The 23,652-nt window shown below is 38.3% G+C and overlaps 1 protein-coding gene across 3 annotated transcripts in view; it reads left to right on the forward strand.

The window, feature by feature from the left end:
- Positions 1 to 8,615: 8,615 nt before the first annotated feature.
- The window catches only part of SNX13 (sorting nexin 13), a 142,844-nt gene continuing 127,807 nt past the window's right edge, over positions 8,616 to 23,652 (forward strand). For 2 of the 3 annotated variants that reach the window (XM_082631595.1, XM_082631598.1), the window contains exon 1: positions 9,621 to 9,708. Coding sequence is in view for 1 of the 3 variants with exons in the window: in XM_082631594.1 (XP_082487720.1) it covers positions 9,106 to 9,708 (603 nt within the window). In the remaining 2 variants the exon portion in view is untranslated. Of the gene's footprint in view, positions 9,709 to 23,652 lie in introns of all 3 variants that reach the window. The other variant, XM_082631594.1, reaches the window with a different exon arrangement.

Consider the following 23,652-nt stretch of genomic DNA (forward strand, 5'->3'; position numbering starts at 1 on the left):
GCAGGTGAGGAGAGGGAGATGTAATTCATCTGGAAAAACACAAAACCATAAGCCTCTGAGGGAAAAAAGTGAAGGAGAACAGAACCGACACAGCTAAAGTCTGGTGCCTCACTTGGAAAGGAAGGCAGAACGAAAGAAACAGACCATATACCCTTTGGTTATAGTACAGGTGTAGCATAAGGCAGAGGTCAATAGGCCTGAGGCAGACATATGAAAATCATATTGCTGTTAATGATAAGGAGGCCTCGAGCGGGCTCTGTAAGATAATAATGAATGTGGAATGCATGCTAATCAATAAGAAAAATTCAATAAATATGTGAGATTAGCATTTTACAACCAGGAGAGGTAAAGCGTGTTTACATTAGAGAAGAACTATGGTTAGGTTTGACAAATTAACAGAAGAAATCAGGGAAAATGCTATTGGGCTCATACCCTGTCTATTCTTATATGAGAGGGAGGAAAAAGTGAGTAAACTGGAAAAACAAGTTATCATTAGATAAATGATAGTTTATTCCAAGAGATCCTCAAGAGATCTGGACTGTAAAAAGCAGGAAATGCTTGAGAAAGGAGACAGGTTTTTATTGGCCATTCGAAGGGTATCCTAGATCTGAGGCTGAGCTTGGGGGAGGTATCGTGGGAAAAAATGAGATAAGTTTCAAGTCAGAAAGTTGAAGTCGATTTGCTGCTTATTAGCAGAAGACTCTTAGGCAAATCAAATAACCTTCTGAGCCATAATTTCCTCATTTTAGAAATGGGGCTAACACTGCTTACCATGAGGTTTAAAGATAAGGTACAGAATGCAGCTGGCACAGAGGAGGTGTTCAAAAACATTAGTTCCCTTGTTCCCAAGTGAACTGTTCAGCGTGGGAGACTCTGTCAGAGGTGAGGAGTACCTGTAAGACATCCCCAGGGCAAAACCTTCCAAGTGACCAGGAAGTCATTCTTTGATGGAATTCCTGAGTCAAACACTGGTCTGGTCTGAACACTCCTTAGTTCCTAACTTGGCCACATACTTGGACAGTGGCTATTAGAACTCTCCGGGAAGGCTCTCAGGATTTTCAGAGCAACTGGTCCTTGATTCTGGTTCATGCCTGTCTCTTACTCACTCTGTTTTCTATTCTGTTAACTTCCCTGGTTTTCTTTTCTGTGAAGACTGGATGGAACAGGGTCTTCAGTCCATCCGCCTCTCCCAGAAATCTTTAGGAGCCATCTCTGTGTGCCTATGTGTGTGTGTGTGTGTGTGTGTGTGTGTGTTTGTGTATGTGCGTGCGTGCACATGTCTGTGTGTTTGTCTAATCTGTAACACCCAGGCCATGACTTTTAAAATGGTTCTCCTTAAAAAAATGCGGAACTATTGAGAATCTACTTAAGTAATATCACTTAAAACAGTCCCCTCATTTGCAGGGGGTGGGGAGGGTGCGAGGAGGGGGAGGCTTTCTCAGGTTAGACACTTCCTACTGTCAGTAAGTAGAGTGAGAGAGGGTTTTAACACCGTAACAACAACCCAAGATAATAAAAGAATTTGTTACTTGTGCAAAGTCGAAGATTTTCTTTTTGGATCTGGTGGGCAGATTCTCCTGTGTGGTTCCTTCCATCTCAAGTCTCTATTATCTAGTGTAGCATCCAAGGTCACCTTGGAAGGTGGAAAGAGAGGAAGATTGCTACATTCCATTGAGCTAGTTACTGGACCCCACCTAGACAGGCAGGATTTGTAATCTCCCTCAATGCCCAGGAGTAAAATGAAATGACTAGTCCAAGGCAACATCATCATGCCACAGAATGATTTAGAGAGATATAATGAAATATTCCCTCTTTCCCAAAAGCCAGTGGCTCATAGATTAACAATTTACTTCTAAAGACAAAAAGTGAAATTTGGAAGATGGAAACTCAATTACATTTTTCACAGCATAGAGTTTCAGTGTAACCAAAATTTCTAGCATAACCATAAAGTATAAACTTGATGAATTACCGAGAGACCCAGCTTCAAACAAAACAAAAGTCCTTGTTTAAGAAATCAACAGTTTTTCACAGAGTACTACAATACAATTAAGATGGTGATAATATAGAATTTAATTTCAAGTTAAGACAATTACATTTAAAAAATAATTCTGTAATTCTTACCTTAAGCTGAAGATAGCCAGAATGGCTATTTTTTTTAATGCAGTTTTAAGCATGAAAGTAAACATACCAAAGTAACATTTTGTTCAAATTTGCTTGCCTGTGATATTTCCCCTTTCAGTTTCCTGCCCTAAAGAGTGAAAACAGTAATACATAAAGATGAAGAGGAAGATGCCTTGTATTTTAGTTATATGATCCTAAGATTTGAAAGGAAAGTCAGATCTCATCTATTTCTTATTCCCCTCCCCACTTTGAGGCTAAATTATATCAGACAAAAATGCGAAGATGATAACTAATCTCTTTGTACCTTCTAACCATTAGAGATTGAGTGATAACAGGTGTTTCAATAAGAATTCCATAACCCTGTGATCTTTAAAAATTGAATAGTTAGCTCATTTAAGGTTTAGTGAATAAAGTAATATGTAAACAAATGAGCAAATTCCATGATTCTATTAAAGGATACTCTGGTAAATAGCCAATCATATGCTTTTACCCAGAAGGCAGACATTTCACTTACAGAAACAAGTTAAAAAAAGAGGGGATTCCTTCATTCATCCTTCTGCCACTCCTACTGATAAAAACAAACATCTTCCATTCAAAGCAGAACATTTAGCTCTCAGTTAGCAACAGAAAGTACACTTCCCCAGCAACAGGAAAACCCAAAAAGGACATCTATTTTTAAAGATAAAATGTGAAACCCTCAGCATTTTGCTGATTAAGTGAACAAGATAAATCTTATCTATCCAAAATAGCTGAATGTCCTATAGATTTCAAGAATAGTGTGATTTTAGATGTTTTTTATTTGATTATTTGCTTTGTTTTTTATACACCAGAACTCTTCCTGACATTTCTGCTGATTTCTCTGTTCATGGATATTTGCAGACATGGCCGTTCCAAGGTAGGAGGTGTCTCATTTTAGAAAGGTGGTAATTCAAGGAGTTCATTACTACACGCCAAACAGTTCATAGCAGCCTCTGCTTGGTAACAAGGTTTTTGAAAAAGGTGATGATGAATATGCTTGTTGAAGGAAAGTGATAGGAAAACTTGCTATCATAAGTACCACAGTTTTAAATTTGAAAGAAACCTTAGAGAGCATTTGTTCTTGAGCCGCAGTGCATTGCCCAATGCTTCAAGCAACAACTGACTGTATTCATGTACATAGTATATTAGTGTTAATCTAATTATATGTTTCAAGCTCTTAACTTTACAGAAAAAGACAGTGAAGCTCAAAAAATGATGAATTTTCACTTTCAAGGTTTAATCCTATTTAATAGCAAAGACAGGACCACAATGCAAATCTTCTCAGGCTTCTACTCTTCTCATTCCATGGCCAATATTATGGGGCATGTGTCTAGTATCTCTTCCATTCAATTGTACGTACATCTATTACAGTTATTTTTGTTTTTCTTAATTTACTTTAATTTTTTAAAGTTTTTTTTTTTTATGTAGACCATTTTTAAAGTCCTTATTGAATTTGTTACAATATTGCTTCTGTTTTATGTTTTGTTTTTTGGCCGTGAGGCATGTGGGATTTTAGCTCCCCAACCAGGGATCGAACCCGTAACCCCTGAATTGGAAGTCGAAGTCTTAACCACTGGACCTCCAGGGAAGTCCCTATTACAGTTATTTTTAAATTTAAAATTTTTATTGAAAACAGAAAGATTACCATATATGTAAGGGTGAAGGCAGGTCTCATTAACTTTATGCCAATTGACGTAATAAGTAACCACTTAAAAACACTGGTGACTCAGAACAATCTTTTTTTTTTTACCTTAGTTGTTAAGCTAGTAAAGTAGGAAGTAATATAATAGCAGTCTTTGATTTCACCCTTACTCTGTAAAAATGGAACTAGCTGAGGTAAGCCTTAAATAAGTGGACATACTAGGTTCTGTCTGTGAGTACCGATTCCTCTTCTCATTTCCTCCTTTGGCTGAAGGCAGAAACAGGAGGTCAAAGGCCAGTCACTATTATGATTCACAGAAGAAACTGGGGACAGAATCACTGAAAAATTTTAGTTTTTAAAGTTAACTGATTTAATATATTTGAAAACACAATATATACACACATATAATTCTGAAATATATAACTATACAGTGTATATATATACATACATGTATGTATATGTTAAGTTTTCCATTAAATATTGTCTCTACTACTAGTTGTGCAACTAGGACAAAAAATTTAACTCTCTGGGGCCCAATTTCTTCATTTGTAAAATGGGAATAATAACAGTTCCTATATTCTCAGGTTGTTGTGAAGCACTTAGAACAGAGCCTGGCACATGGTAAGAATTTAGTATCAGGTATTATAGAGGATTATATATCTAATATATCTAATATATGTATATAATATAGATGTATATATACTTATGATATCTCTATATCCAAGTGAGGTTTCTTCTATAAAATCATTAGTTGTTTGGGTCTGTACATAAAAATGTAAAAGTAATTTCACTATGCATTTCTCTTTATGTTTTAGGGCTGTGAAACTATTCCGTATGATGTGACGTTATGCGTTTGTCAGAAATCAGCACAAAGAGTGAAACTTAAGGTATGCGAATTTAAAAATTCAAATTATTTAGGAGGTTGGGGGAATCTCAAGAAAGAAAGTAGACTGCAACAAGAGAATCTAACTATATTACCAATATAAGAAATGACCTCACTGAAGAGGGTGGGAGGAAAGGTGCTGAACTAAGCAACTTTGGAAATGACTGAAGTTTGTAACACTAAAGATAAAAGAAACTGCACCTAGACACTGTATTCTAGTTGATTTCACAAGGGGTTATGGGCTAACAATTCTGATACAGCTATACATGCATACTGAAATTGAACAAGTAACTAAATGGATGGCTGATAGTAGGAATCAGGCTTCTCACTGCTGGAGTCAAAATTTACAGATAAGCCAAGGAAGGAGGCTAGAATGATCCTTCTGATAATGGGTTAGAGACATCACTATGAATTTGTGTTTAGTTTAATATAAGTACAGATGGGTCCATACAGAAATATATATAGATAGGTGTATATATATAGATTAGTGTACATGCATATATTTCCTTGCTTTCTTAACTGCAAGGGCTGAAAAGAAAGAACACCACCAGTAGCAAAGAGCACATCTAGTTTTTAGATGTGTTCCTAGTTTCTAGTTTCTAGAAACCAAGAACAGATCTTGGTTTCTAATACCATTCTCCAGTAAAGGAACCAAAGTTCCTTAGAGAATTGGCTGATTCTAGGACAGAGGTATGACGAGCCTGAAGTATCTTGTAGTATGAGAAATTAAGGAAGTACTCAAAAACGAAAACAAACAAAAAACCATCCCACATTGATGGGATTATATTAAAAGGACATAGGACAACTGAAAGAGCTCCCAGTGGCCAAAGCTGAGGCAATTTGAGCAACCAAATAAAATAGTATTGGATTTAACCCAAAGTATAAAATAAATATCTACGAGTACATACACATACAAAGAAATGATTGAATCAATAAAAAATGGAGAAGAGACAAGTCACCTATGCAAAATAATTTGAAATAATTTATGTAGATCTATACTCAAAGAGGAGGAGGTGACTGAGGTCAGCATCAAGATCTTGTTGATAGCATGTATCCTTGATAGGTGATCTGGGGAATGTTACTAAACTCACGTCCTGGAGGGTAGTAAGATCTACTGTGATGGTCTTTTTCAATCGTTCAATATATGCAAAATGCCTCCCATAGCACCTGGCCCATATATTGAAAAATAGTATTCAAAGTTGAGAATTAACTGTTTGAAAAGTGCTGATTTTATGGTGTAAAAATACTTGTTTTAAAAACTATTGACTGGGGCTGTCAGTGATCCAGTAAAATCTCTGAAACACACTACAGACTCTACATATTTGTAATATGGTCCTTTCTATTGAGATCTTGGTACCATTGTGGACTTGTGAATATTATTATTTTATGGCTGCATCTGCTGTTAGCAAAACTTCATCTTATAACTGCTTCTCTCTTAGTCTTAAGTTGCCTCAGTATTTCCTCAAAAAATACTGTGCAAGAAAAAAGCACCTGCTGAGCTATTTGAAGCTAGACTTCAGAACACTCTCAAATGCCTTGAAATTTCTGCTTTACTGTTGTCATACTAAAGCTATAAGAAAGAATCAGTATATCCTGCTGCTGTCTGTTCTTAGAATGTGTCTTCTCTGTTGCCAATGCATTATTTTAATACTGATTCAGTGGCTGTGATATTGGACCTTGTTAATGAATGTATGGTACTATTTAATGCTCAGTATAGGTAGTAGGTGACACTGATGACATTATGAAGAAACTGGAGTTAATAAAGTGGTTTAAGAAACCGAAAGATTAAATGTGACAACTGTTTGATAGATGCAATTTGCTTGGGAGATTGATGCTATACTTTTCCAGTTTCTCAAAAAGGATTATAGTCAACATGTGACAACCTGAATATGTAGATGAATTTTTTTTCTTTGCTTTAAAAGAAATTAGGCAAATTGGATATTCGGAATTGTTGCTCAGAGGTTTGGAAATCACTGGCAGTGGCCTGTTTAAAAGCATCACACACTTGATTTTTGCCTCTGACCTCTTTTTGTCATCCTTTCCTGTGTTAATTAGACTGGACACTGCTTGTTGAGGAATCAAACCTTTTGCAATAACAACCACAGATGTATCCTTATCATGTGTTTCTTAAGATGGATAGTTTTGTTTTGTTTCAAATTTCTGATTGATAGCCAAAGAACGTGGCATCTCAGGTCAGCCTGTCCCAGGTTTCCTCTGTAACAACTGATAGGATGTTTTTAAGACCACGTGGTATGAAACCGCAATCTGTGCCAAATTAGATGCTTTTTTTTTTTTGAAGCTAGCTGCTTCTATAGCATTCTCTTTCCCAACTTCCATAAATCTCTGAAATGACATACCTTATTTACTTTGTTGCTTCCCTTGCTAGCAAATTAACTTTGACTCATGCCAATGTATATATACATAAGAAAGCTTTTCTTCTAAACATATTTTATCTTTATAATCCCCCATCCCATTATCACCATTGAAAATATCAGCAGTAATATAAGCTTAAGGGAAAGGCTCAGCTTACTATTCTGTCATAAAGTTTTCTCTGGCATTCTAGTGACAGTAAAAGTAATTCTTCCATTAATTGAAAGATAAGAACACACAATGGTCAATTGAAAAAAAAATTCTTTCAACACAGAGGATTTTGTTTTCATTTTTAATTAGGCCTTTTCCTTGTGGAGTCTTTTAGGAGGACACTGGGGGAGGGGCAACATTTTAAAAGGATGGTCATAATAGGCTTCCTTGAAAAAGGTGGTATTTGAGCAAAGACGGAACAGAAGTGAGAGATCTAGCCATGTGGGTACCTGGTGGAAAGATCCTTCCAGATAAATATTCAGTGCAAAGGCCCCAGGGCTAGAGGATGCCTTGCTGTTATAGGAGCAGTGCTTAGCAGAAATGAGGTCAGAGAGGTGGATGTGGGGTGGGACTGGGGAGGCTAGATAACATAAGGTTTTTTAGGTCACAGAAAGAACTCTGGCTGAGAAAACTGGGAGCTAATGATTTTGGCTTGCTCCTAGATCTACGGACAAACTTCTAAATGTTAAAAGCATAGCCATGTCATATTACAGGTTGGTACAAACCTCAAGTTGTGCCTACACTTAATTTATCACCTTTAAAATAAGTGAAAATGCCTTCCTTCTGGAATGGGAAAAACATGTGAAAAGAAAATTAACTACAGGCCAGACACCTAAATTAGTTTTAATTTACTAGTTGGTATCTTAAATATTAATGAGCCTCCTCTGTTTTCTTATTTATAGGTTGCAACAGTTATCTTTTTCCAGGTTCCTTGTTGTCTCTAGTATCTCTTCGTTTCCTTAATATCTTAGGCCAGAGAGTATTTTCCAATCTTATTTTCTATTCATGGCTATTCTGTCAATCCCTGTAACACATTTTATTCTGTTGCAGAGGTCAGAATTTTGCTGGCCCAGAAATATGAAAATTATGTATTAGATGTAGATTAAAACAACAGCAAAATTACTTTGCCTCACTTAGTTGAATTGAGTAAAATCAGGATTTATCTTGAATTTCTACCTGGCTACCTAAATGAATCATTTTCTTTCCTTGATGAGGACACAACAGAGGTAACACAAAGTTTCTAATGCCTTTACTTAATGTTTTGAGAATATAAGAGTAATGTATTAGGTAAATTTCATTTTGCACAATAGTACTATTGTTAAGGGAAGGGGGGACTCCGGTTAAGGGGAAGGAACTTCTTTCCCAAATGCCTCTGTATCCCCTTAAAAGAGGTGGAAGGATTCTGCGTGTCAAATTTGAAAATTTACTTGTCAATTCCTTGGAAACTGGTTTCTAACATACAACAGGGTAACTCACTTTGACAGCAGGTTCAGGTAAATTAATTACAATTCAGGTAGAAGTGACTGCCTTCAGTTTCACACACTGTAACTCGCCTAGTGGCAGGTTCAGAACGGTGTCAGTAACAGGGGCTTCTATGCACCCTGCGTTCCAGAGTTCAGTCCCATTTAAGTTAGGACTATTGACAATGACACGTGCTGAAATTTGCTCATCGTGATACACACACACACACACAAACACACACGCACACACTGTATCAAGAAGCCAGTGAAGTTGTACAGACCGCAGTTAAAAAGTAAAATTGGCTTTACATTTTTTAGAGGTCTCCTACGAAGAGCAAAACCAAGCCCTCATTGTTATACAGGTGCTGGCCAAACACCGAATCAGCGACACTCTGCTACGACCGGGGTAAAGCTGATATGCCTGTATCACTTCTACTACCTGTCGCGCACCCCAGTAGAGAACTCGCTGAGGACTGGAAAGGACAAAGGAAAGTTTCTGTCAAAGTTTAGAAGGAAAGAGGGGCTGAGGAGGGAGCACTTTCAGATCATATTTAAGCCCCAGACAGTGGAGAAAGCCGAACATCCCCCTCCTGCTCTTGGGTCGCCGCGGGGCCGGAGATATGCGAGAGGAAAGTTTTTCTACTACTGGACATCTGCCGCCTTGTCCCCGAGACGCGCGAAGTCCGCAGCGCCATCCGTCGAAGCCTCGGCCTCTGCCCGTCTCGCTGTACCCCAGGGCCGACCGACCCCGTCGTGCGGCGGAGGATCAGCGGCCGCCGCGGACGCGCGCGCCGACTCCCGGGCCGGAATCGCGCTGGGTCCTCTTTGCCCTCCCAGCGGTCCCAAGTCGGTCTCTGCGCCCTGCTCCAGGGCCCTTGCAGCTGGCGCCCATTGGGTCTCCGGCCACCCGCCTCCACTTCCCCTCGCGCCGGCGCTATGGCGACGGTCACGAGACGCCAGCTGCCCCTGCGCCCGCCAATGGGAGCGCACGTCGCGGGGAGACGCGGACGTCGCTCTTCCAAGATGGCGGCGCGTCCGTCGAGAGCTGCCGGGCCGGAGGGAAGCCAGCGAAGCCGAGTAAAGCCGCCGCCCGGGAGAGGACTGAAGGAGCTGTTGCCGCCGTTGGCGGCGGCTCAGGCAGTTTTCGCTGCTGCTACGGCTGTTGCCATGCGGCGAGGCTAGGGAGGAGCTCACTTCCCCGGGGTGTAATAATGTTAACAGAGGTAAGCGGCGACGGCGGCCAGTGTTTACCTGTGAAATGGGGAAGGGGCTGGCGCCGGCCGGTCGGCTAACATTATTTCCGCCGCCTGCGGGCTCGACCCTTGGTAGCGGGCCCCTGGGCCCGAGCAGAGCGGGGATCCTACAAGTGCCCCCTGAAGAGGAGCTGTGCTGACTCAACAGTCCCGCCACCTCCGGCTGCCTGTGCCTCTTCTTTCGCAGTTGCCACTTGCCCGTCGCCCCTGGCACTGGTCTCCCTCCTGCCGTCGCTGCCTCCTAACTCGCCGCTCCCTTCGTGGCGTCCCCTTACACGCTGGTCTGTGGCAGTGTCGGTCTCTCTGCGTTGCTGCTGGTTCCTGTTCCCCTACGGTTTGCCCGAGGTCTCTCTCTTCGCGGGTCCCTGGCCTCCAGGGCCCTCCACCTCCAAGCTCGGTCAGCATCCTGGGTTTGTCACTCGGCCAGACCGGTTTGTTTCCCACCCCCTACCTTGACTGCTTCGTGAAGAGGACCTCTTTTTCTCAGGGGGATACTTAGATAGCCCAGTTACATCACCTCCCTCTCCCACACCCTGTCACCTTTCCCTTAAATCGTAGGAATCTGAAAGTTGAGTTTAGCATCTATCCTCTTGATTTGCTTAAGACTTCCTTGGTACTCTCAGTGGAACAGTTTTTTCCCTTGGTCCTGAAATGGAAGTAGGGCAACTATGACTAGCCAATCAGTTTCCCTTTTCTAGTGCTTGATGACCATTGCAAAAAGCAGACTTTTTGAAGAAGTAGAGTTTGCCTTTACTAGCGGTACTTTAAGGGGAAGAACGAAATTGATGTAAGTAGGTACTGGACCTAAGTTAACACAGTTATGTGTTGTGGTATATGTTAGTGTGGGTGTCATTGAAGATAAATTCTGAAGCTTGTGGATTTGAGGAAATATCTTAGAAGCTATACTCACTTTAAGTCCTGTGAAGCGTCCAATGTCAGCTGTCAGGTTCTAGTTTGGGCATCTTTGTGGGCTGAACTAAGGATAGCAAGCAATTTTAAAAATGGGCAATGGGAAGTATTCCTACCTGGGCTAACGAGGACATAAAAATGTTTGTAGATGAGTGGCTTTTGTTGTGTGAAAATGTGATAATAAAGGACTTGCCTTTCCAGCCTTATTAACTCTGAGGAACTTCATACTTTGGTATTTGTACTTAATAATCTGCACACAGCCTGGTGTAGGATGGGCCTGGTAAATACTTATTGGTTGATTTTTAACTCATGAACTACTTATTTCTAGTAGTTTATAGTTCACTATATATTTCTGAATTCCATAGATTTTTTTTTCATTCCTGTAGTTAATTTTATTCCCATGGTTAATTTTATTCACAGAGATTATGGTATATCATAAACTCTGTTGTCATTAGCAGTATTAGGTTAAAAAAAAAGGCAAGTAGCAGAAGTTCTATTTTTACCTGTAGTGTGATATTTTGTTGGGAATAATTAGTCTTGTAATAAATTTTCAGTGGTGTTGATAATGTACAATATTTTATGAGATAATCTTTTGGTTAAATTTGGCTTAGGTTAGCAGCCTTTGAAGAGTTGTAATGCTTTCACATGAACTCAGTGCTTGCTAGTAAAATGAGAGTTTTGATTTGGAAAGGCTGAACTTTCTAAGCTTCTGTATTTTATTTTTTATTTTATTTTATTTTTTGGCTGTGCCACGCGGCTTGCGGGATGTCAATTCCCCGACCAGGGATTGAACCCGGGCCACGGCAGTTAAAGCCGCGGAATCCTAACCACTAGGCCACCAGGGAACTCCCTGAAGCTTCTGTATTTTAAAATAATTTCATCTTTCAGTGAAATATTTTAAACAGTAAGTCAGTGATAGTAGTTAGATGTGCTTTATTGCTATGTGTGTGTGTGTGTGCTGTGCATAGCTTTTAAGTGGAAGAGCCAGGGTTCCAACCTGGGCAATATCTGCTGAGTTTTTCGTTAACCACTACACTAGATTACCTCTCCAAAGTAAGGCCCACATTAAATGGTACTTGGATCTCATCTATGGTTGTGAGTAGTCATTTTATAGATGAGAAAACTGAAGCCCAGAGACTTGTCCAAGGCCAAACAATTATTAGTAGCAAAGGTAAAACTAGCATCCCATCTCCTGACTCTCAGTACAGAACTCTGACCATTTTGCTCTCTATGAATAGTTTTCGGCTCTCTTGAGAGATTTTATTTTATTTATTTATTTTAATTTATCTTTCTTTTATTTATTTATTTTTGGCTGCATTGGGTCTTCGTTGCTGCGCGCAGGCTTTCTCTAGTTGCGGAGAGCTGGGGCCACTCTTTGTTGCGCAGGCTTCTCATTGTGGCTTCTGTTGCGGAGCATGGGCTCTAGAGTGCAGGCTCAGAAGTCGTGGCACATGGGCTCAGTAGTAGTGGTTCGCGGGCTCTAGAGCGCAGGCTCAGTAGTTGTGGCACACGGGCTTAGTTGCTCCGTGGCACGTGGGATCTTCCTGGACCAGGGATTGAACCCGTGTCCCCTTGCATTGGCAGGCGGATTCTTAACCACTGTGCCACCAGGGAAGCCCCACCCACTCTTTTTTTTAAATAGGAGTGAACTTCCATATATCAGACTTAGGATATAGGATGTTTACCTGAGAATTTGTTTCAATTAATCTGAATTTTCACCACATTCAAATATAATGAAATATTTATTAGTGAATTTTCATTACACACACTTTAAAAAGCTACTGGGGTTATTATTTCTGAGCATGTATTATTACAGAGAACTAAAGGTATAGAAGATGTAGGAAAATATGCTGAATTTGCACCACTGCTGTGGCATACTCTAGAGGTTGTGCATAAAAACCAGTTACCAGTCTGTTGACACTTGTACTTTTAAAAACAGTGAATAAAAATCGTACTTATTTAAACTTAGTAGTTGTGTGGGTTGTGTGTAAATGTGGAGCATTAGTAAATGTTACATAAAACTTGTAGTTGTGCTAAGTTATTTCCATCTAGATTTATTGATTTTTTAAATATATTAACACTCATTCTTGATTTTGTGGTTAACAAATATGATACAGATGGGTAAGGCATAAACTGCTGCACTTTTAGAGGTCCCAGGTTAATAATTAAGGGAGTAAAATTTTGTGGTTCAAATAAATTTGGAAGATTTGCCTAAAGGAAGTTAAAAAGGACTTCTTATAGCTTTTGATACGTGATTTGCTGTCAAAGAATGTGTTAGAATTTGTGTCAAATTGCATAGAGACTGTGATGGTTAATTTTATGTGTCAACTTGATTGGCCTTGGGGTGCCACATTAAATATTATTTCTGGGTACCACCGTGATGGTGCAGCCGGATGAGGATGAGATTGGGATTTGAATTGGTGGACTTGTTAAAGTAGATTGCTCTCCCCAGTGTGGGTGGGCACCATCCAATCTCTTGAGGGCCTGAGTAGAACAATAGGAAGAAGGAATTTGCCCCTTTTTTCTGCATCACTGTTTGAGCTGGGACATTTCATTTCATCTTCTCCTGCCCTTGGACTGGGATTTATACCATGAGCTCCCCTGATTCTCAGGCCTTTGGATTGAATTACACCACTGGCTTTCCTGGCTCTCCAGCTTGCAGACAGCAGATGGTGGGACTTCTCAGCTTCCATAATCTTGTGAGCCAGTCCCTCATAATAAATCTTAAAAAAATTTCCTATTCTGTTTCTCTGGATAACCCTGACGAATACAGATACTTACAGAGTTTCTTGTATTTCGCTTTGGGGAATCCTGAGATGTGATGAGTTGTGCATTAAGGGAGAGTCTTTGGACTTTCAGAGCTCTTTTTAAAGACACACACACACACTCTTGCCCATAGTAAGCGCTTAAGAAAAAATTATGACTTGATTTTGTTGGTTAATACATTAGTTAAGAGAAATACTCTTGGGGTGGGTTACTCCTTAACTGACACGAGCTATTTCTTTAATTATTAGTTAATGACATTATAAAGGCTACTAACCAGAACAAGAAGCATAGGCCCATTGCTATTCAAAGGATGTTAAGAGGCGGGAAAGAGATTTTATAAGGGAAGTAGAAGGACATTACTGTCTAGAATGAGGCTGGCTTGCCACTCTACATCTTTTGACAAGCCAAGCTGAGTATTGCCAACCATTTCTCAAGAATTCTAAAGGGTCTTTGTTTTATTTTCCCCCCACTGATTCCAGACTTTCAGAGAGCTTATAAATAAACTATATTTATTTAGTATTTATTTTCATTATATTTTCTTATTCTAGCATGCATATACCGTTTTTCATCACTTCTGATTATCAACTAGCTAGCTGGTTGACAGAATTGCAAACAAAAGCAAATGTGTGATTTTTTAGTTAAACTCTACAGCTTTATATTAGATAAATGTAGGTCTTCCATTTGGCATTTCAGAATATTAAAATAGAGGTTTTAGATTTCCATAACCATCCTTGGGAGTCCTAGGTAGGGAGATACTAGTGTTCAGATGGATTGTTCCAAAGTTTGTTGACCAGTGTTTCATAGAAATTGATAGAAGTTTCTTAACTAGTCCACTCTGTTTAAAAGTTTTGCCTTAATTGCTACAAGTTTATAAAATTACTTTTATTTATTTGAGGAAATACGGAATTAAAGTACAGACATTTGTAGTTTTAAAGGTACAAGGCATTGGTTTGTGAATCATAAGGCCACTGCAAAGTGTATGGGTTTACATTTCTGTGTGTAGTAACTACCAGCACATGTATACACTTTTGCAGATTATAAAGGGTGCTTCATCTCTTAATCTAATCACGTTGTTAGATGTGCGCATGCTTACGTTCAGTGTCATTTCTAGTGTAACTGTGGAATAAAGAGTATTGTCTAGAGTAAAGAGAGAAAAAAGGGTATGTGAGGATGTTTGAAGTAGATCATTTTAGGTGGATCAAGTAAGCTCTGTTAGCTGAGTAATAATGGAAAAGGAGGGAGCATGAGCTTCCGGAAGAGGAAGAAAACAGGTTCTATCATGGTTAAGAGTTTCCAATGCTGGCTACTCACTAATTAGCCATTTGGTGGCAAAGCTAAGTGACTTTATGGCATTCCTGAGTGAGGTTCTCAGGGTATGGTTTTTAAAATTGTTTTGAAATTCTGTGGTTTCACAGACCATCAAGTGCTCCCTCAATTGATGGGACTCTAACATTGACTTTCTGAGTCAAGTTTAATTTTCATATTACAGTGCCTTATATATTTGTGAGGAGAGGGAACTTTGAATTACAGCAAGTGGACAGCTCTGTTTTATCATGTTAAAAAATGGTTGAAGCTTGAGTAATAGGTTGAAGTCATGGTGATGCGTACTTTGTCTATCAACTACCACAATAGTGAGGCTACACAAATATGACCTATATGTTAGGCATTCTAAGGATGAGTCTTAACGTCACCACTTATTTATGATGTGACATTGGGGAAGTTGTTTGAACTTTCTGAGCCTTAGTTTCCTTCTTTGTGAAATTGGGATAATAATAGCACCTTCCTAGCTACTCTCACATTGTTATGAAGATCAAATAAAATGACAGAGAGTAAAATTCTTTGTAAACTGTCAATCATTATACAAATATTAGTGGTTAATACATCAGTTTTGTTCTCTATATGTCTTGCACTAATATGAATTCAGGTTCTAGGCTCCATCTAGCTTTATGGCTCACTAGCTTCTCAGTGGATCCCAGGAGAATGAGGGTATCCCCTGGCCATTGGTGCAGTTACAGGGAGGCAGGGGCTAGCCTAAAAGAAGGGAAAGGAAAAAAAATAGACTGAGAGCATGTCTTGCCGAGTAATAATAAGGATAGCTTCTTGTGTGGTTGGTAAATTGATTCCAGAGAATTTCTGAAAAGGCAGTTCCAAAAAATACTTTGAAAAAGGTTACTGATTTGAGGGTTAGTAGTCATTTGTGTATACATAGTGTGAAATATTCGTGGGAAAAGAAATCCTTTATTTTTAATCAACCCTGGTAAATTATTAAAATCCTGGTAGATTCTTAAGAAATAAATTAATAAGTTCTTAATTGTTTAATACAATTTTTATAAGGCTTTGGTTGTAACTTTTACCAATGGAGATTAATTTTTGTGGATCACTTTGTTCACCAAACATAAATACTCCTACTCTGTGGTAGGCACATGCTAAGTTCTGGTGCTGCAGTTGTGTCCGACCTGAAACCTGCCTTCAGAAAATTCACTATCAGAGCTAACTGGTGCCAGTTTGGCCATCATTCAGCTGAAGCTTTGAGGTCTTTTGTCAGAATAAAACAAATTACGTAATTAAAAGGTGAAAAATTAAGAGGAATAAAAGGTTGGAGAATGTAATTAAAAGGTAATTACTTGCATTTGCTTTCTAACTCTATGTAAAACTACCAGTTTGGATGACATGTCAGCTATAAAATGAGCTGCTTCTTACAACTGAAGAGTCAGCCCATTTCTACTGTCTCTATTTGCTCCAAGCTAATTCACAGTGAGAAGTGGAAAAAAAACCCCAAGAGAACAGAGTAGCAAAAAAAAAGTGAATTTGTCTTTTGTTTTGTTTTTATGAAAAGACTCTTTATATCTCCTTAAGAGGTCTACCAGATTTTACTGAAAGACGTAGCTGAATTCCATTACCCTGGTAAAAGTAGAACTTGGTCCCTATCCTGTATGCTACATACTCGTGTAAACTCCTGAATGTGCGGCTTACCATTGTATTCCCAGTGCCTGGAAGAGAGCTTAACGCTTAGTCCTCACTAAATATCTGTCAATAAAAGAATGTTGAATATTCCCTCCAGCAAAATGAAAGTAAAATTGAAAAATCACTAAGACAAAAATCATTTTTGATAAATTTAAACTATCACATTAATTATCCTTCAAGGATTGGTTATTATCTCTGTCCATTAGGCTTTTTAAAATAGTACACTGTGGTTGAATATTATGTTTGGGATCACAAAACACGCACACAAAAGTTAGACAAAAAAAAAAAGGTGAACATTAAGCATTTAGTTAGAATGTAGTTCTGTTTTAATTTTTCCTACAGAGAAGAATCTGATTAGATTGATGTTATTTTCATGTAACAAATCATAAATGCAAGAACAACTTGGATTTTATTTTGTGTTTCTTAGTACTTACTTTTTATGATTTCATTTGTATTCCTGAACTAGATAAACCTAAAGCTTTGTTTATAATAGTACAGTAATGCAGATTTTTGTGGTGCTTTGTTGAGTGTTTCGTGTTTTTATGACCTTTAACGTTGTCTCGAAGTTTGCAAGTAAGAGTAAAAATTTAGTCCTGAATTTCAAAAAGTTGGAAATTTGCGGGGTACCTTTTCTAGGAGGGCAGCTGCTACCACGATCTCTTACCTAAAATACCTCTCAATGTCACTCTTAGAGCATTGTTAGATCATTTCACCCATCTATAATTCCACTGTATATTCAGAAATAATATGTACCAGAAAAGTTCAATACAATAATTCTGCAGCTTGTTTAATGATCTTTCAGTTAGTGCCAGAGGCTCATATACAATCAACTGGAAGAATTCACCATTGTTAGATTACTGCACTGTTTTCTCCAATTTCCTGAGGGACCTTTTAATTCTGATGCAGTTGTGAAATTCCTAAGGTGAATCCTGCCTGTTTTGCACTTGACCGTAGCCCTGCATTATTGGAGAGTCCTTGAATGTTACTCAATTTAAACCTGAATTGGTTTTGCTCTTGGAACCCTGGAGCTATCTTTAGCCTGGCTGTGGTTTGGCAGGTGAGCGAGTCTGTGATTCTTTGTATTGTGACATCTTTTGTTTTCAGGCCAGAGTTGTGTGACAACAGACCATGTATGGAGAATGGCTCTTGGATTCACGATCATTTGAGGCTTGGAAGTTATAAAACTGAAGTTGTACAGTTTTAATGGAAGAGTTAAGTCTGAAATAAAATTTCACCTCAGTTTAGTTATTACATAGATTTTGGGAAATAATGGTCTAATTTTAAGATACTATGATATTATGTGTTATCTAATGTTTCTCCAAGTCATAATATTATACTTTAGAATTTGTTCTTGATTTCTCTTCCTGAGATTATTTGAGGGGGCATTTTTTCTTCCTCAGAACTTTCCTCAGGGTGTTTAGTCAGATCACAACTGTTAGTATAACTAGCTACTTTAATGTCCAGTGTTCATTACTAACATCAGATGCTTTTTCTTGAGTACTACCTAAGTGCTCAACACTCAAACCGTTGCAGTAGTCTAATCCTGGTAAGAGTTAGCAGAATAAGAGGAAGTGGTCTAGAGGGAGGTTGGCGACAACTTGAAAGGTGGAACACAACAAAGGTACAGAAAAAGAAACTGAAATAATGGACTTTACAAATAGTGGGTGTGTTGATTATATAAAAATTTTAGAAAAATCAATTAGGCTTAAGAATATTTTATAATTTATAAAAATATATTTTTTGAACCAGAAAACTCTACCAGTTAATATCTGATAGCTCAGAATATTCAATCAAATAATAGGCACTAATGCAAGATTTATAGAACTACAGAAGTTAGTGAGATTGTCTTTGTACTGGGACTCAGAGTGTTGTTAATCATCTCTATCTCTGTCTCCCCTCTCTCTCCCCCCCACCCTGCCACATATATATCTTCTAATCACAAATTGGACATTCTTAGTTTCTGAAGAAGAGTGTATGTTTTTGGTTAAGAGTGGCCGTTGGTGTCAGATTATTTGGATTTGAATCTGTTTTGTCACTTCAGAGTATTTTGACCTTAGAAAGTTATTAACCTTTTTGAGCCTCAGTTTTCTCGTCTGTGTAACTTTTAAATTAATGATACCCCATAGGGTTGTTCTAAGTATTAAGTGAAATAACATGTTAAGTACTGCACACAGTATTTCCCACAATAAAACTCAAGAAGTAACTAGATTTTAATTATTGTTTCCTCAGAAATAAATAACAAGTGGTTTATTTTTTATAACTTAGAATGTGATTGAAGTTTTTTGTATTCTGTCTTTGTTTTATTGAGGAAGTTTTAAAATGTCAAATTAAACAAAATAATCCCCTTTGATGCAGATGATCTAATTCTTCCCTTACTTTTTCAGTTTTTATTAACTTTCTAATTTAGTATTGCACTAAGAGCTAGATCTAGACTAAATATCAGGAGGAAATCGAGAGGTGACACTTGCATACTGTGGTCATAACTAGAACTTTTGACTGACCAATAATTTCTTCTGCCCACTAAAGCTTTTACCATAGATGAAGTGAAAGGGAAAAGTTGTAGTATAATCTCATATTATGCTTTAAAAAAATGCCAGTGTTGTGTAGTTTTCTGCTATGGGAAGTACTAAGGTTCTTGTCAATTTGATAAAGCTTTATGTAAAGTAGCTCAGAATTTATTTAAGCTTTTCTCTTGAATTGTTCCTTTTATAGGGAATAGAAAGATGAGGAATGTTAAAGTCCTTTGTTTAAAAAAATTATGTAGTTAGCTTGATTCGTATTAGTATACTGTGTGTGTAGTAGGTTAAGAAAAAGACTTAGGGCTAAGTTATTACAAATAAGATTTGTACTTATACATCTAAATATGGGTATTAAGAATGTAAATTCAGTTCCTTTATTCAGGAGCTGCTTATCTGCATTCATGTAATAGTACAATAAATTGTTATATTCAAAGAGTGGAGTGTTCATGTGATAATAACATTTTACTTAGCTGAAGATTCTGCCATCAAGGTCCTTTGTGGATGAATCTGTGTCTGTCTCTATTTTCCTTACTATACTTATTTTTTTCCCCTTGTCGCTGTTGCTTTGCGGATGTGTTGATTTTTTCCCTCACCTCTTTTATTATTCTCCTCTATGTCTGTAGGCGTGCTTGCTTTCTCAGTTTTTTCCCCTAACCTTCACCCTTTCCTTCCCCCCTCCAGCAAATTAAACAGGCCACAATAATTTAACTTTTATTTTTAAAGTTATACTCCACTTAATGGGTTTAAAAATACTTTCCATTGCTTAAAAATTTAAAAGGCGAATGTATACAACAGTTTATATATATTTTTAAATAATACAATTCAGTGTAATTTCACTTTGTGATTGTATACCTCTTGTCTGAATTTATCTTGATTAAAAAGCCTCATAATCTCAGAGTTAACACAGAACAATGTTGAGCTTTATTTTTTATTGTGAATTAAGAGCATCTTGTAGTACTTTCAGGGTCATTGTTTTGATGTGGAGTTGTTACTGTACAGCCTTCAGGAACATGAAGGAAATTTGTCTGAACCTGTACCAAGTCTAGAATATACCTTGAAAGTTATCTGAATACTAATACCTACAAAATCTACACCAGATTCTTAAGGGGTACCAAGGACTAAGATATTAGTGTCAGTTTAGTTACTTCAGGTTTTTCTAATAAATTGATTTTTTTTTTTTTTGCGGTACGCGAGCCTCTCACTGCTGTGGCCTCTACAGTTGCGGAGCACAGGCTCCGGACGCGCAGGCTCAGCGACCGTGGCTCACGGGCCCAGCCTTCCCACGGCATGTGGGATCTTCCCGGACCGGGGCACGAACCCGCGTCCCCTGCATCGGCAGGCGGACTCTCAACCACTGCGCCACCAGGGAAGCCCGATAAATTGAATTTTTAAATCTTAATAAATCACTTTTATTTGATTCCTTAGATATGTGTGCAGAATTTTGCCCATCCCCTCCACATCCTTTTTTTTAAAAAGTCTACTTGAGAGTCGGTGTAAAATAATGGTTCAGGACATGCTTGAATTTTATTTTTTTATATTTTTAAAATTTATTTATTTATTTTTGGCTGCGTTGGGTCTTCGTTGCTGTGCATGGGCTTTCTCTAGTTGTGGCGAGTGGGGGCTGCTCTTCGTTGCGGTGCGCGGGTTCTCATTGTGGTGGCTTCTCTTGTTGCAGAGCGCGGGCTCTAGGCGCGTGGGCTTCAGTAGCTGTGGCACTTGGGCTCAGTAGTTGTGGCTCGCAGACTCTAGAGCGCAGGCTCAGTAGTTGTGGCACAAGGGCTTAGTTGCTCTGCAGCATGTGGGATCTTCCTGGACCAGGGCTCGAACCTGTGTCCCCTGCATTGGCAGGCGGATTCTTAACCAGTGCGCCACCAGGGAAGTCCCTCCTCCTCTTTGTCATCCTCTTTCTCCTCTTCACTGTTGTGGATGATTACCTTGTGCATTAGGATGCTGTGTAGGATGCACACAGCAAAATCCTTAGCCTCTGTGATACCTACCCCCCCATTTTGATAACCAAAAATGTCTCCATACATTGCTGAGTGTTTCCTGGGGGAATAATTGCCCTTGGCTGAGAACCACTGCAGTAAAGATAGTGCCTTTTCTGCACTTTATCTTTTTAGATACTTATTTCTAGAATTGTTTTTATCTCGAATCTGTTTTGTTCCATTGATCTGTGTGTCTGGACTTTAGCCTCTTTTGCTTATTTATTTTACTTCTCTTTGTTGTTTAGTAAGTAGTAATTTAAAAAACAGCTTTACTGACATGTAATTTATATACCATACATGAATACAGTTCAGTGGCTCTTAGTATGTTCACAGAGTTGTGCATCTGTTGCCACAGTAAGTTGTAGAACTCATTACCCTCAAACAGAAAAACCCTTACCTTTTAGCTGTCACTCCTAGATCTTCCCTGCCTTGAGCCCCAGGCTATCATCACAAGTCTGTCTCTATGGATTTGCCTCTTACAGACACTTTATATAAATGGAATCATACAGTGTGTGGTCTTTGTGACTGGCTTCTTGCACTTAACATGTTTTCAAGTTTCATACATATTGTAGCATGCATCAGTATTTAAAATTTCTTTTTATTGCCTAGTAATCCATTGTATAGAAACACCACATTTTGTGTATTCTTTCATTCATTGATGGATATTGGGTTATTTTCACTTTTGGGCCATTATCAATAATGCTGCTATGAACACTTGTGTACACGTTTTTGTATGGACATGTTTTCATTTCTCTAGGGTATATACTAAGAATGGAACTGCTGAATCATATGGTAACTCTATGTTTAACCTTTTGAGGAACTGTAAATTGTTTTCAGAAGTACTGCACCATTTTTATTCCCACCAGCAATATAGGAGGCTTCTAATTTCTCTGCATCCTCAAGAATATTTGTTACAATCTGTCTTTTTGATTATAGCCATCTGGTGGGTGAGAAGTGATATCTTGTAGTGTATTTGATTTGCATTTTCCTAATGTCTAATAATGTTGAACATTTTTTCATATGCTTTTTATGACCACTTATATTATCTTCTTTGGAGAAATGTGTACTCAAATCTCGTGCTCATTTAAAAATTAGATTATTTATTTCTTAGTTTTTATTTATTTAATTTATTTTTATATATATTCTTTTGGCTGCGTTGGGTCTTCGTTGCTATGCGCAGGCTTTCTCTCTTTGCAGCGAGCGGGGGCTACTCTTCATTGTGGTTCACGGGTTTCTCATCGTGGTGGCTTCTTTTGTTGCGGAGCATGGGCTCTAGGCACGTGGGCTTCTGTAATTGCAGCACACGGGCTCAGTAGTTGTGGTGCGCAGGCTCAGTAGTTGTGACGCACAGGCTTAGCTGCTCTGCAGCATGTGGGATCCTCCCATACCAGGGATCGAACCTGTGTTCCCTGCGTTGGCAGGTGGACTCCCAACCACTGCGCCACCAGGGAAGTCCCTCTTAGTTTTAACAGTTCTTTGTATATTCCAGGTAGAAGTTCATTATTAGGTATATGATATACAAATATTTTTTCTCATTCTTTGGGTTGGCTTTTCATTTTCTTGAGGGTATCATTTGCAGCACAGCATTTAAAAATTTTGACATAGTCCAATTTATTTTTCTTTTGTTGACTGTGCTTTTTGTGTCAAAAGATATTTAAATTTTGTAATACATTTTCTCTAATTAGCTTCAGGAAATGGTATCAAGGATCACATAAACAAGACAAACTAAATACATAAAAATAGAGCTGAAATTAAGCCATTATAGTTTTCCCCAACTTGAATTTTGAAAAAATATTTTTTTTCTTAAATTTTATTATCATATTTAGGTGTGTGTGTGATGATAGAAGACTTTACTGAGAATTTGAGGGTGATGAGGCATTTGGTTTACATTGTAGCAGTGCTAGGTAATTAAAAACCACTCTGCTCAGTAGTGGAGTAGCTAGCTACAGTAACCTAAAATTTTGCAGTGTTCCAATCCTCAGTTGCCATGCTTTGAGTGTTTTAACGGTTAACCGCACCCAATAGAGGAGGAGGAATCCTCCAAAAGCAGAGACTATTTATTTCTAGTCCTGCCCTCTCTGTCTGTAATAATCTGTTTACCTTCTCCTGAATTCCTGGCTCTATTATTTCATGATTATTGGTGTGCTTATCCATTATTTTTTCTCCCGGCACATTCTGAGTCTCTGGGTCTTGACTTTGCAGATCCCTAACTAGGCCGGCTTATTCTTTCAGCAACACTACATGTCCAGGAATCATAGCTCAGTCATGATGTTCTTGAGGATCATCTCTGATTATGGTCCCGCTGCCTCTTCATAGTCACTTGCAGCAATGTGTCTGCTCTCATCATCTCCACCTTCTTTTATACTTATTAACGTTTTAAAAATTTTATTTACTACCTAATTAAACTTTGACAATATACAAATACATATCTGTTTTTTAAGATTTTCCAGTTCATTTTAAAGGTTATGTGTGTTAAGCTAGTCCCTCGTTATTACCATAATTTGACCAATTGTTTTGTCTTGCTTTCTTAAACAGGATGTTAGTTTCATGTTTTTCACTTGCTGGAGTACAGATTTTATGACAGCCTTTATGATCATTGCTTGATAGAAATAAACATCCATAATAGTGTATTCACTTAAACATTTTAAATGACTGTTAATTGAATGTAAATAAAATGAGTTAAGGATATGGTGTGTCTTTTGTAGGAAAAGTGGTATGTGTAATCTAAAAAGAATAAAGTATTATTTGCAATATATATTTTTTAAAAAGTT

The sequence above is a fragment of the Mesoplodon mirus genome (assembly GCF_964341445.2).
Source record: "Mesoplodon mirus genome assembly, chromosome: 9".
NCBI lineage: Eukaryota > Metazoa > Chordata > Mammalia > Artiodactyla > Ziphiidae > Mesoplodon > Mesoplodon mirus.